The following is a 15,486-nucleotide window of genomic DNA, read 5'->3' on the forward strand; positions in this document are numbered from 1 at the left end:
CTTTATTTGCAATCCAGAGCTTGTGCACCCCCTTCTTTCTTTTTCATCCAGCCCCACCCCCCCACCCCGACACACACGCACTCCAAATTCAATATTGCTTGAAATGTCACAGATTAGATTAATGTTGTGTACTTCAAAATGGTTCGTCGTTAAGATGGTGTTTGAAAAAGAAAGACGCAGTGTTTTCTGTTCCTATGCCACTGTGTGTGTGTGTGTGTGTGTGTGTGTGTGTGTGTGTGTGTGTGTGTGTGTGTGTGTGTGTGTGTGTCCTTACAGAGCTCCTGTCCACTGCAACTTTTGTTTAGAGACTTCCCCTGACTGACTGGTCCAGATATATACGTGGCTGCATGTGATGTGGAAGCACCAGCACAAACAAACAAACTTAAATATGCCACCTCCTTCTTACTCTCTTACCAGCGATTTCCTTTGCTAAATAAACTAACTCTCCAATTGACTTCTCTCTCTTTCTGACACATTTGTGCCACTTTCCTTTTTTGTTTCAGTACTCAAAATTTGTCCCTTTCACGTCCTGTACATTTAAAAAAAAAAAAAAAAAATATATATATATATATATATATATATATATATATATATATATATATATATATATATATATATATATATATATATATATATTTTTTTTTTTTTTTTAAAAGAACATACATTTGCAATACATTGTAACAGGGTGGCATTAAAAATGGATTCCCATAGCAGCAGTTTAAAAGTTTGTCCACTGCAAAACCGACCTGATAAAACTGTAGTGTTATGAAGTCTGCTCAGTAGCCTTCAATAGCCTTTTCAAAGCCATTCAGTTCAGACTGGCTAAAGAAAATGCATGTTTGCACAAGTAGCCCCGCAAGTCACCATAAGAACATCAAGATTTTTCACACATTTGCTTGTGGAGTTGATTTATTTTCTATTTTATGGAAAGAACTGCAATACGTATGCATAATCGTTCCTTCCTGTAGAGTAGGATTGTATGAGCAGTTTCAGTGTGGCTGTGTTAGATGGCCATTTTAAGTGAAGTGTTCCAATTAAAGTTTGCTCGGTAGTAGTTAAAGTACATGTATATAAGAAAATGGTAATATTGCTGAAATGCCTAACCATAATATTAAGTCAGTAGCACACAGCAGGTGTGAGTCATAGAGATAAAAAGGGAGATATGTTTAGAAAGTGATAACTCCCACAACTGGCCAGATAAGGGTAATGACATGCAGCCTGGCACCAGCTTGTGACTAGTTAATTATCTGCTATTTCTGAGTGTCTGTTAATGTTCAACCAGTCAACGGTGGTTTCTGGTTAAGCATGTATAGTTGGTTTCTGACGTGTCTGTCTGTCTGTCTGTTATCAGTCTTGGCCTGTGTATGTAAAACACATGCTTTGGGCCCGGCTGAGTTTCTCACACAATCATTTGCCCTTTTATGTCCAGGCATTTGTCTGAGATCAATTACAGGAACTTATGAATCCTAGCCAGCCTCTAGATCACTCCCTCCTCCTCTATCTCTGTCTTCCATGTCCTCACACGCATTACCCCATTATCCTCAGTAGCTTTGCGTTCCATACACATTCTACCTTTTCTTGAAAAAGTGGCAGCGATAAACTAATTTTACATAATTTTAAATGCATACAATTTCGATTTTTATGCTATGAGCAATAAGTGAGTTGTTGCCATTGAATTGGTTTTTGATTTGTTTTATCCTTTTATTTTTTATTTATTTATTTTTTAAACCCATGAAGGTATGATTGCCTATTAACCACATCATTAACTGTAATTTGTGGATGTTATCGTGTGTGTTGAGAGTGGGAGGGAGAGAGAAACTGACAGTGTATCTGTGTAGCTATTGTTCAGATCACGAGTAAACACCAGAACATCCAGGGCTGTCCTTTGAACTTGGGGAAAGCAAACAAGATTTTAAACTCTGTTATAAAACCATAAAAATATGCATGTTTTTGAGTGCAAGGGAGTAAGAACTAGGACAACAGTGTAGTCCCTATTTACCATTTCTCTGGATGTGAGACGGTCATGCTTCCACATGTAAACTTGGAGAACTTGAACTGTGTTTTTATTGTCTCTCTGTCTCCTCTCCTCTTTTCTCCATGCCTTTGCTCACCTATCCACTCTTCTCCACTCATCTTCTCCTCTCCTCTCATCTTCTCCTCTCCTCTCAACTTCTATACACAAAAAAAGAAATAACGCTATTACAGTTTAGCACCTTCCTTATCCAGGAGCCACAGTGCATATTTTTATGTTCTGCTATGAAACTACCCTATTCTGCATGTTTAAAAACCTTTTATCTTTGTGTTTTTCAGGCCCGTAAAATCTCCACCGGAGAGCTAGCAGCTGTAAAGATGATTAAATTGGAGCCGGGTGAGTTTCAGCTTTAACCCCGCATCAGAATTTCTCAGCCTTAACTTTCACAAAACCATTTTATTCACTTTTCTGTTTGAAACACTATAGTTTTGTCTCACTGGATTACGGTCGCCAGTACTGTACAGTATTATAACCTGACGTCCAGTGCTAGGCGAGTGTGCACCACCTTACATCCATGGAAATTTTACAACCCTATATTCTCTTCCATCATTTACATGGTTGAATAATACTCTAGCGTTAAGACTGCTTTGGGTTCCTATAACGTTTACTCTAAAATAGTGACTAGAAATGATTGCCCATCATCTGTCTTAACATCTCTGTTGGCTCTTGAATTGACCTCTAATGCGATACCTCTAATGAAGTCAACTTTTATTCTTTCAGTGTTCTCTGATCCTGAGCCTGTAATTTTCTTAGCTGTCCAGTCACTGTTTAGCGGGTACTGTCCTCCATAACCATGAACTTTTTTTAAGGTCGTTGCTGACTGCTTCGACCTGAGACTTCCAGATCCCCAAAATGGATCTGTTGTATGTTCTAGGCAGGTATTTAACTCCATCGTGTCAGCTTTCATTTCCTGACACTTTGCTCAATATACAGGGCTACGTTGAATGAATCTCAGGCTGCAGCTTTAGGATGAACGGAATACCTGCTTGATTATGCATTTCAGATCTTCTGTATGAGCGTGCAGCTCCTCCATCTCTTCACAGTACTACACAATATTAGGCAGCTGTCTTTTTATAGTTGCTCAATGCACATAAACACACCAATCACCCATAACATTAAAACCACCTGCGTAATATTGTGTGGATCCCCCTTGTGCCGCCAAAACAGTTCTGACTCATTGAGACATGGGCTACACGAGACCTCTGAAGGTGTGCTGTGGTATCTGGCACCAAGACATTAGCAGCAGATACTTTAAGTCCTGCAAGTTGCGTGGTAGGGCCTCCATGGAATGGACTTGTTTGTCCAGCACATCCCATATCTCAATCGGTTTCATACCTGGGGAGTTTGGAAGCCAAGTCAACACCTTGAATTCTGTCATGTACCTCAAATCTTTCTTAAACTTTTTTTGCAGTGTGGCAGGGCACATTATCTTGTTTCAAGCAGCCACTAGCATTAGGGAATACAGTTGCCATGAAGACATGTAATTGTTCTTCAACAATGTTTAGGTAGGTGGTACGTGTTAAAGTAACATCCACATGAATGCCAAGACCCAAGGTTTCCCAGCAGAACATTGCCCAGAGCATCACACTACAATGCTTGCCTTCTTCCCATAGTGTAGCCTGGTGCCATCTTTTCCCCAGGTAAGTGACGCACACGCACCCGGTCGTCTACATGATATACAAGAAAACGTAATTCATCGGACCGGGCCACCTTTTTCCATTAATCCGTCATTTGGTTCTGATGCTGAACTGCCCATTGTAGGCGCTTTTAATGGTGGACTCTGACCGGTCTGACATTACACTGTGTTTTCTGACATCTTTCTGTCATAGCCAGCGTTAACTTTTTCGGCAGTTTGTGCTACAGTAGCTCTTCTGTCTGATTGGACCAGACAGGCTAGACTTCACTCCCCATGCACATCAGTGAGCCTTGAGCACCCATGACCCTGTCACCGGTTGTTCTTCCTGGGACCCCTTTTGGTAGGTACTAACCACTCAGGATAGGTACTGAAACCCAGTATTAAATTGACCCCGGTGCTAATTTATGAAAGACCATAGCATCGATGAGCTCTGACTCTTATCGGTTTGGCTTTCAGTTCTGGAGAAATTAAGAAAATTATATATCCCTATTTAATATCACTAAATAAATGCAATCTTGCACATTTTATCTCACCAACCATTTCTAATTTGTGATTATTAAGACATTCGTCTGCATTTTCGTTATTCGCAATCCAGAAGTGAGATCTCTTGTGCGCGGAGGCTGTCTGTCGCATACAACAGCGAGTGCATGTACATAACACGCAAACTCCCGCTCAATATGTAGTGACGATTGTGGAGAGAACTAAACGTTCAAAAGTGTGGTTACACTTCACTAGAGTTGACGCAGAAAACACTCGTTGCCACAAACGCAACACGATTTTTGCTTGTAAGGGTGGAAACACATGCAGTCTCTCAAAGCATTTTTCAAAAGTGCATTATGTGCAGACAGAGAAATGCAAAGTTTTCGACTGCCTTGCTAGCTCGTCTCTGGTTGCCCCATCTATGTTGGGTATGTATGCTAGCTGCCTTCCCAAATAACAATTACACATATAATCAAGGTCTCTTGCGGCATCAAAACCGTGTTCATCTCCGACATTGATCCAACGTTGTTGCTCGTTAATGTCATGTTGAATCAACGTTGTTCACACCATTTAAAATAAATGTAAAATTGCCCTAATTGGTTTGCTTACCTTATGTTGAATTGTTGATTTCATGATTCGACATTATGTATTCAACATATTTTCTACTTGTTTTTAAAATCCCAAATAAAAGAAATAAATCAGTATGTAAACATTTAGGCTAATAAATGCGCATCACCTTCATTTACTTTACAAATAGCCTATATATAAATCTTTTAGGGTATTTTTTTTCTGCAGTAAATAAATCTTAAACACTAAAAATGCCTTCACATTTAGAAATAGATGTATAATAAACTTATTAAAAAATAAATAAATAAAGCAATGTTAATTCTGTTCTCAATTTGTTTCTTTTTTCATAAATGAAACACAACATAGTACTAATGAGAATGCTGTTAAAGTACTGGATCGATAAGCAGTATCTGTAAGAGTAGTAATACTGTTAAAACCTTAATGATACCCATCCCTAATAACCACTGCAAACTGGGAATACCCCCACAAGACCTGCTGTTTTGGACATGTGCTGACCCAGTCGTCTAGTCATCACAACTTGGCCCTTTTCAAAGTGGTTCAGATCCTTATGCTTGCCCATTCTTCCTGTTTCCAACACATCACCTTTGAGAACTTACTGTTCACTTGCTGCCTAATATCTTCCACCTCTTGACAGGTGCCATTGTAGTGAGATAATCAATGTCACTCACGTCACCTTTCAGTGGTTTTAATGTTATAGCTGATCTGTGTGTGTATACACAAATAATCCCACCACATACAGTACTAGTTGACACACAGCGTGTTTCCTTTCCTAGCGTGGTACGACTGCGTGTGTTTTTCTTTGGGGAGAGAAACCTTTTTTTTTTTTTTTTTTTTTTTTGGAAAAACAACACTTAGTGACTTTGATCATCAGTCAGTATGTTTACATGGACAACAATAATCCAGTATTAACCAGATTAAGACAATACTCCGATTAAGAAACTACCATGTGAACAGCTATTATTGATTACCTTAATCCAATTAAAATCATTCTCGAAGTAAACACAAATCGAATTAAGACATGGAGTATTCCTATTTTAGTCGCATTATCGACATGCATTATAGACATGTACACACCTTAATCACATTAATGTCGTGAGGGAGTTTTCACCGCATTTTGCAAATAGACACATACACACATGGCAGTGCTCAACTGTTTGACTGCAAACGAGAGCACGGCTGTGTCCGAAACTGTGAGAAATGGATGTATTTCAGCTACTATATAGTAGGTAAGTATGTGGTTTTGGATACAGCCCGCAGCTTTAAACAGTCGTCTATTTGCACGTATTGCATGACAAATAATTAACTGCACATGAAGCTTTCATAAAATTAAAAATGAAACACTCAAAACTGTATGCGGTACCATAACGGAGATGAACTGTATGTTGATGCTTGAAATCATGGAGGGAATGTTGGACGGTGTGGCATGGTGATGATATAATGACGTGCTAATCATCGAGCTATGTTCTATAACATGTAATACAGGAACATGAAAGGAGTTTTCTAAAAACAACCCATGTAAACACCGTAAACACCTTAATCACAATATTCTCTTATTCAGAATAAGGTCAATAATTAGATTACTGTGCAGTCCATGTAATCATAGTCAGTGTTCATATTAGCAATACCAATTTGCCAGCACCAAATTGACATCAGCAGTACAGCACGTATTTCAAGGCAAAAGAAGACCGATGTGTGTAATTATAACATTACAAAGAGGCCTGAAGTGGAGACGAGTGACTGTAGAACATCCTGAATGCATTCACACATGCACCTCAAACCTCACATTTTGCACATTCTCAAGCTTGTGTGTACAATCAAAACATATGGCATGTCTAAAGGAAGTGGTCAGGCTTGAGATCAGAATCTTGTTTCTCATTTCTCAGAGACATTGAGAACTGCAGTACTTTAGATGAGATGACCTTGATGCATTTCTGTTACACAACACACCTTTTAGCTGATTGCATCATATGACTAGCACTATACTTGGTGCTGTATAGGTGTTCGTTTGGCTGGTGTATTTTATATTTTACATGCACTTTAGATGTAATTTTCTGATAGTGTCTTCTGGGCATTTTCAGACTATTTTGCCAGCCTGAACTGAACACTAAAGCGGACCAGGTAGATTTATGAAGGGGAAGTCTCTGTACTTTTCTCAAACCCATTCTGCTCAAACTTTGGGCTCTTATGCTGAAAGTAACATTGCTTGGCTCAGACACACAGTGGGTGCATTCATGTGTAATTGTGTTTGTAAACCAGTCACTAGCTCTCAGCTCAATCTGTTATTTAGTCTCTTAGCTTGTGCATTCCTGCCCTATTTAACGGTGCCTTTATGGAGAACTTTAAACTACACATACTCGCAATGTACAGTAGTGCAATAACGCTCCGTATAGAGGTGGACAAATCATTAGTCCAGCCCAGGTACCTGGGACATGCTTATTTAATTTCAAGGCTGGGGGGACAAGAAGCGGTCATATTACTCTCTTGCTATAAGTAAGTCACCTCACAATTAAACATATCAAGCGAAAATGAAGACGCTAGCCAGACCCAAATATCTTACTGTGTGATGTAGGGAAAGAACATATTGACACATTTGGACAAGCAAATTTGAAACAGTGTCTATTAATAAAGATGTTGGTGTATAAAATTGACATTTTATAGAAATTTTCACAATTTAAATTAACGAAAACTGTCACATGGAAAAAGTAAGTACACCCCTACATTTGTCGGACCTTCAGATCCATAAAATTAGAATCAGGTGTTCAAGATTTGGTGCCAGTGATTTAGAACCTGCTTAGGGAGTGCAGGTGTAACCTATCTTATTTATACTCCTTTACTATCTAGTGCCTGGTGTTCCCTTTGCTATTTAGATTATGTGAAGATCTAAAAAGTTCTGTAAAGCCTTCAGAAAAAAGGTTGTGGATGCCTATGAGTCTGGCAAGGGATTTAAAAAGATCTCCAATTTATTGGAAATGCATCATTCCACTGTAAAGAAAATAATCTACTAATGGTGCAGATTTCAAACGATTGCCAATTAGTCCAGGACTGGCTTCCCTGCAAATTCAGCCTAAGAGCAGACCGTCTGATATAAAACGAAGTCTCCATGAACCCCAAAATTTCATCATAGGATTTCTACTATCAGAAAGAGATTGCACAAATTTGACCTGCATGTGGTGTGCCCGGAAAAAGCCTTTGCAAGACTACAGATTGCCAATGAGCATATAGGGGAAAAAAATCAGATCTTTTGGAATAATTTGTTTAGGACAGACGAATCAAAGACAGTTGTTTGGCCACAGTAACAGCAGACAGGAGAAGCAGCTCGTACCAGCTGTGAAGCACAGTGGTGGAAATGCTATGATTTGGGGCTGCTTCACTGCCTCAGGGACTGGACAGCTTGCATTCGTTGATTCAACTATGAATTCTGCATCATATCAAAGAGTGCTTGATGATCTCTGATTTGATGATCTCTGATTTGAATCCCATTGAAATGTTGTAGGGGATTTGAAACGGGCAGTACATGCAAGAAACCCCTCAAACCTCTAGCAGCTGAAAGAATATTGCATGGAAGATTGGTCAAAAATTCCAGCAAGCCTGGTAGACAGTTATGCAAAACGTGTACAAGAAGTTATTTCTGCTTAATGGGGCAATGCTAGCTTTTGAGGCCAAGGGTGTACTTATTTTTTCCACAGAAGAATATCACATCCATTGATATTTTTGTTGAATAAATTATTTGAAAAAGCTCATTTTCCTTGTGGTTTCCTTATCTACTTCATTAATTGGCACTGTTTCAAAGAGGAACAAATGTTTGATTTGTCAAAAAAAGCCAACAATTTCCATGGGGTGTATTTATTTTTTCACATGTCCATATGCAGAATATTTGTTTAGCTTGGCATTCACTTCAACACAGTGAGCTGATGGGAGGATTTTCAAGATTGATTTGCAACTGTACTCTTAAAATTGGTCTGTTTTCCAAGGCCAAGTTTAACAGCTTCATTATTTATGGTGTTGTTGACTTGCTTTTGGTGCAAGAGCATAGTTCATCTGTCTGTCCATTCTAATTGTACTTTTTATTGTGTTTTCTAGGAGATGATTTCTCAGTGATTCAGCAGGAAATCTTCATGGTGAAAGAATGTACTCATCACAACATAGTGGCCTACTTTGGCAGCTACCTCTGGTATGGCCAAAACACAGTCGTTTTGTGTGGGTGATGTAGCAGTATTTACAGGAAGTGGCTCATTGCTCTTTTGTCACATTCAAAGCAACTTTTAGTCTCTAGGGTTTTTTGTTAAAGATCAGGACATATCTGCAGATAAGCCAGTGAGCAAACAGAGTAGAAATATGTTAATAATTAAAAGGCATAAACCAAATTTATTCTTCCTGTGTTGCAGTCGAGAGAAGCTGTGGATTTGTATGGAGTATTGTGGAGGTGGCTCACTTCAGGACATCTACCATGGTACCATGGTATTTGTTTGGTTAACAACCTGCAAATATCTATAAATTTCATCTTGTCATTCACATAATTCACACAATTTTAGTCGAGTCGGTGTATGTACACTACCAGTCAAAAGTTTACACACACCCCACCCCCCCTTTTAAGGAGTATTAAAGTAGTTCTTGTTGGCTTGTTGGACACTTGTTGGCTGCTTTTTGGAATATTTCGCTCCATTTAAATAAAGTTTTTTGGTGTGTTTTTTTTCTTGTAAATACAATGTTAATTTTCCAATGAAAGAAATTAATGTGTTGACTATTATGTTTTTGTCTAACACTGATTTCAATCATTTAATCATACATCTTCAGATCAAAAGGTTTTTAAGATCATCAAAACTTTTGACTGGTAGTGTACGTACGTGCATGCATGCATGCATACCTACAGAGCTGAGAGCATGAATATTTGACAGTTTTCATAATTTTGCCGTTGTACACCACCACAACGGATTTGAAATGAAGCAATCAAGTGTAGACTTTCTTTAATTCAATGGGTTTAACAGAGTTCCCATGAACAGCTACCAAATGCAATTTCAACACTTGGAATCAACTCCAAACCTTTTAATCTCCTTAATTTGTCATGAAATAATGACGAAATGGATCACTTATCGGTCAGTTCTCCAATTACTTTTGAGCTTGTGAAAAAGGAATGTCTTTTTAAAAAAAAAAAAAAAACGCTAATGGTTGATGCAATATTTTTGTTAAACTCCTTGAGTTAAGGCTGAAAGTCTACACTTCAATCAAATCTTGATTGCTTCATTACAGATCCATTGTGGTGGTATACAGAGGTAAAATTTAGAAAATTGTCACTGTCCAAATATTTACGGACCCGACTATATAAAAAATCTCTTGGTCAGTGCTGTCTACTGTAGTGTGCGGACACTGCACAAACATGCTCTGTCCCTTAGGGCACAACACACCTCCTAATTAAAGAGGATGTTGATAAACAAGACTATGCATGACTATACTTATTTGGTTATTATATTGACATCATAAAAAAACCATAACCATGTCATAAATAATTCCTTATTGTGATATTCTGCTTTTGTTCATAAATCAGAGATTGTATGTGTATTTCCCACATTACCACAGAAATATTTGTAAATATTTATACCCGAGTGTCTTGTATGTTTGGCTGATGTGGTATGTTTGTGTATAGTTACAGGCCCTCTATCTGAACTTCAAATCGCTTACATGTGCAGAGAGACATTACAGGTAAGCTCTTACAGCCAGTAATATGCAAATGACGCTTTTCTAGAGCTACAATAAATAAAACACCGATTAGATTTCAACTAATATTTAAAACAGTATTTCTGATGGCAGCAGGTAAATTGTCTCACGCTATTTTCTTTCCGTGAATTAAAACAATTCTCAGAAAATTGAGTAAAAAAATTTGTTATAAAAAGTGTTCTCAGGCAGTTCTGAGATAAATATCTCCCAGAAGTTGTCCCTTAGTAATTTATTATTTTGCCAATGTATTAAATATGCTTCAATCAAATGGACAAAAAAGTGGCACGTTTATAAAAAAAAATTAAATAAATAATAATAAAAAAAATTTGAATGTTATTAAAATGAAATATGATTCCGAGGATGCCATAGCCATCCATGGCCTGGAGTCCAAGAGAACAAAATTGGTCGTGCTCTCTGGGTGGCTGTCAAACACAGACACTAGCCAATCGTGCCACATCTAGCAATTTACTTATTCTACACTCACCCATCACTTTAACAGTAATGCCTGTACATCTGCTCATTTATGCAGTTATCCTATCAGCCAATCATGTGGCAGCAGTGCACAAAATCATGCAGATGCAGGCTTAGAGCCTCAGTTACTGTTCACATCAAAACATCAGTTTGGGGTGATCACTGTGGAGGGGGATCTCAGTGACTTTAACCGTGGCATGGTTGTTGGTGCTAAATCGGCTGGTTTGTGTTTATTCCAGAAACTGCTGATCTCCTGGGATTTTCACACACATCAGTCCCTAGAGTTTACACAGAATAGTTTGGAAAAACATCCTGTGAGAGGAGGGTCTGTAGGCTGAAACACCTTGTTGTTGATAGACATCAGAGGAGACTAACCAGACTGATCTAAGCTGACAGGAAGTGTACAGTAACTCAAATAAGCACTCTTTACAACCGTGGTGAGCAGAAAAGCATATCGGAACACACCTCACATCAGACCTTGAGGTAGATGGGCTACAACAGCAGAAGACAACCTCAGATTCTTGTTCTTGGCTGACAGAACTGGAACCTGAGGTTATCATGGACACAGACTTGCCGAAACTGGACAGTTGCACATCCACCTCAAGGTTAATTATTTTATGCATGCTGAGATGGTTTTAGAAACGTGGTGAGCAGAAAGAGTGATTAAGTTACTATATCTTTTCTGGCAGTTTTAAAACTGGCCATTTTCCTCTGACTTCTCTTATCAGCAAGGCATTTCCATCAACAGAACTGTCCCGCACTCAATGTTTTTTGGTTTTTCATACCATTCTGTGTAAGCTCTAGATACTGTTGTATCTGAAAATCCCAGGAGATCAGCAGTTTCTGAAATACTTCAATCAGTCCATCCGGCACCAACATCCATCCCGCGATCAGAGATCACTCTTTTCATCATTCTGATGTTTGATGTGAACGTTATCTGAATATTAATATTACTGTGTGTGTGTGTATGTATACAGTACTGTTCCAAAGTTTTAGGTGCCCTATGTTTTTAGTACAAACTTTGTTATAGACATTTATTTTATGACTTCTACATTATCGAGTCGGTACCAAAATTTTTTTTTTGATTCTCAAACATTAATTTTCCAACACAAAATTAAATGTTACAGAAAATTTTGTATGTCAGTAAAGAAAGTAGCATATTATATAAGAAGCACTTTTCTGACAAAAAACATAATAATGAAGGCTGCTGGATTTTGCTGCAAAAATAAGAAGCGAGTGCGACGGTCAAAGTCTCCAGAAGAACCGTGTCTGGTTCTGCAAGATGCTCAATAAAACTTACAGCTAATTTCATTATAAAACTGCACTAATTCTACCTGAGACTACTATTAATTTTTTTTTTTTGGTCATACCAAATATTGACTTTCATTTACTATGGTTTACTTACTTGCTGTTTACTAAGCGTTTGTTTGTTTGTTTGTTTATTTATTTATTTATTTATTTATTTATTTATTTTTAATTTTAGAAATATTGAATTTCATTATTTTTGAAGGCGTTTTTGCTCTACAGCATTTCTTTGCATGTGCCTAGAACCTTTTCACAGTTGTGTGTATGTGTGTTTATTTGTATAAGTAAGTTAAATTAACTGGAATACTTCATTGAGCCTACAGGGTCTATGTGGATCTGTCAATGTTTCTGTTGTTAATATTTCTGCTTGTTTCCTTCAGGGTCTGAGTTATCTCCACTCCAAAGGAAAAATGCACAGAGACATCAAGGTACCTCTACTTCCATTGCTCATTGTGTTTTATTGTTTTTGTTACTGTGTCTCTGTAACTTCTTCCTGCTTCCTCTTTTTGGTCAGAAAGCTATTAAATAAATACACTTTTAAATGCCTCCAGTGTCAAAATATGTATGTTCCAGTTTAAAGAGTAGGGCAGATTCCCTCTAATTAGAATACCTAGTTTTGTTTTGCCTTTTTAATTCTGGTTCTATATCTAGGGGGCAAATATTTTGCTTACTAAAGATGGAGATGTCAAACTAGGTGAGTGTTTTTTTTCTTCTTCTCTTTTTTTCTTTCTTTTTTTTTTCTTTTTTCTTTTTTTTGTACAAGACTGTTTCTACAGGAAAGAGAATGTTTGTTAGGATGGATTTTTTTTGTATGTCAACTTTGAATTGGTTAAGTACTTAGCTTCAGTATATTTGCAGATTAATTGTCAGTGTTTATGATCAAAATTTATCCTGAATTTTTTTTTTCTCTCAGCGGATTTTGGCGTTGCTGCCAAAATAACTGCCACCATTGCCAAGAGGAAATCCTTTATTGGCACCCCCTACTGGTAAGGCCTGTAATTTCAAGATTTTATCTACACCGTGTAAATAATCCAATTTTTTATTTTTTTTTGACTGTTTGTGGCGTTTTGAGTGGAATGTGTTAGAGGGTGAGAGAGCAGTCTGAGACCTCGGAATGAGAGAGTGATGTGAGACTGAGTAAATTTCTGTGTTTGTTTGTGTATAGGATGGCCCCAGAAGTGGCTGCTGTAGAAAAGAATGGAGGTTATAATCAGCTGTGTGATATTTGGGCTGTGGGTATTACTTCCATCGAACTTGCTGAATTGCAGCCCCCCATGTTTGACCTTCACCCGATGAGGTACACATTATGCTCACACACTCCTTATCATGACTCTTGTTTTGCTGCTCTGTAAATGTATAACATAAATAAAATCTGAAGAGTTTAAAAATATATAGATGTAAATGTGTGTGTGTGTGTGTGTATATAGATTACACACATACATTTTTTATATATATATATATATATATATATATATATATAAAAATAAATAGTGTGTGTGTGTGTGTGTGTGTGTATAAAAATAAAAAATACGTGCACTATGTATATTACTAAACAAATATTGCTACAAAACTAGCTGAAATAAAATGGGGAAAAAAAAGAATGAATCTGTTTCCTCACACTGTGTATGTTATGTACTCAGGATGCAGGTGCTTACATTGTGACTGTGCAAAGTTAAATCTCAATATCATCAGTCACCTGTGTTTTTCTTCCATAGTTTGCCATTAAGTTCACACTTGTGAAAAAGCTGGCAGTCTGTAGCATGTAAATGGTTATCAAGCAACCACATGATGCAGATAAAGGCAGTGTCACACGCTTTAAGTGGTGTTCTAAATAGACTTCTGATATGTTTAGCCAATTGGGACTGCACACTACACGTCTGATTAAATTTTCTTACATGTTAGAAATTCTTCATGACCTCGAACAGGTTGATCACGTGGCTCTGTCGCGCATCGTTTACACTCTTCTTATAGTGAATGACCAAACAAATGGCAGATATAGGCTATAGGTAATGACATACTATGTTCGACTTCATTACTTGAATTGTAGTATGGTTTCCTGGTATTGTCTGGTTTAATTAGACACAGTATTTCCTTGTGTCCATTAAATGATGCATGAAATATACAGTGGATTTCATATATATCGCTGCACTTATTTCATGATGTGTTTCTCACCTGGAAGTGTATCTTCTGAGAAATACATGACATTACACAATATGCAGTCTGTATTCTTGTGTTCCCCCCTGAACAGACTACAATATTATATAATACATTTTTATATATGAATAGTGGGAAATATAGAAACTACAAAAATAATTGTATGGAAAAAGGTTTTAAAAGCTTAAACTTTAATGTCAACAGGCCACATTTGTTTGTACACTAATGTGCGTGTAATTTTTGTGTGTACAGGGCTTTATTCCTAATGTCCAAAAGCAACTTCCAGCCTCCCAAGTTAAAGGACAAGATTAAATGGTGAGTGTATATAATTTGAGGTGTTTTTCTGTTTAGAATAAATTCCTAATACAGATCAGTGTTCATTTTACAGTCCTGTGTTGCATTCTTGCTTCTCTAAAACCAGTGTGAAATTTCTTTCTTTCAACACTCCCTTGTGTTTAGGTCTACAACCTTTCACAATTTTGTTAAAGTGTCTCTGACCAAGAACCCAAAGAAGAGGCCTACAGCTGAAAAACTGCTCACGGTATGAGCCTGTGCTTTTACCCAGCTGCACCTCTACTGCCATAGATTTTGTTACTGTGCTGTACATTGGCCCGTTGTGCAGATACTGACTGAGGAAACCCAAAACCCCTATAGTGAATGATTTGGGTTGACATTATCATGTGTCACTACGCTTCTGTATGTTGGATGTGGCTGAAGTGAAGTTTAAAACACCCTGGTGTTCATACTCACTGCAGTAGTCGACCGTACAGCTGTTTTGTACTGAGATTTTTGTGTTTTGCATAGTGCCATCATTTTCTAATGTTTTTGTGCTTGTTTGTGTGTAGCATATGTTTGTGGCTCAGTCAGGTTTGAGTCGCAGACTTGCAGTTGAGCTGCTGGAAAAGATGAATAACCCAGACAACCCGCCTCTCTATATCGAAAAAGACGAGGATGACCTGGAGGTAATACACAGTGTCCAATATGCAAGAGTGATAGTAAAACTGATATGTAGACATCCTGAAACTGTTCGGTAGCTTGTTTCAATCAGTGACGTCTCTGTGTGACATGCTGTAACACAACCAGTGCTGTAAAAGATGTTTTATACCGT

General features: G+C 37.7%; 1 protein-coding gene across 1 annotated transcript in view; it reads left to right on the top strand.

Moving 5' to 3' along the window:
- map4k5 (mitogen-activated protein kinase kinase kinase kinase 5) overlaps positions 1-15,486 on the top strand; it is a 49,814-nt gene that overhangs the window by 11,401 nt on the left and 22,927 nt on the right. The window contains exons 3-13 of the mRNA XM_017463938.3: positions 2,311-2,368; positions 8,817-8,907; positions 9,122-9,186; positions 10,378-10,433; positions 12,605-12,652; positions 12,876-12,918; positions 13,138-13,210; positions 13,390-13,521; positions 14,631-14,693; positions 14,838-14,919; positions 15,224-15,340. Coding sequence (XP_017319427.1) covers positions 2,311-2,368; positions 8,817-8,907; positions 9,122-9,186; positions 10,378-10,433; positions 12,605-12,652; positions 12,876-12,918; positions 13,138-13,210; positions 13,390-13,521; positions 14,631-14,693; positions 14,838-14,919; positions 15,224-15,340 — 828 coding nt within the window. The remainder of the gene's footprint in view (positions 1-2,310; positions 2,369-8,816; positions 8,908-9,121; positions 9,187-10,377; positions 10,434-12,604; positions 12,653-12,875; positions 12,919-13,137; positions 13,211-13,389; positions 13,522-14,630; positions 14,694-14,837; positions 14,920-15,223; positions 15,341-15,486) is intronic.

Source organism: Ictalurus punctatus, chromosome 3 (genome assembly GCF_001660625.3).
Source record: "Ictalurus punctatus breed USDA103 chromosome 3, Coco_2.0, whole genome shotgun sequence".
In the NCBI taxonomy this organism is placed as follows: Eukaryota; Metazoa; Chordata; class Actinopteri; order Siluriformes; family Ictaluridae; genus Ictalurus; species Ictalurus punctatus.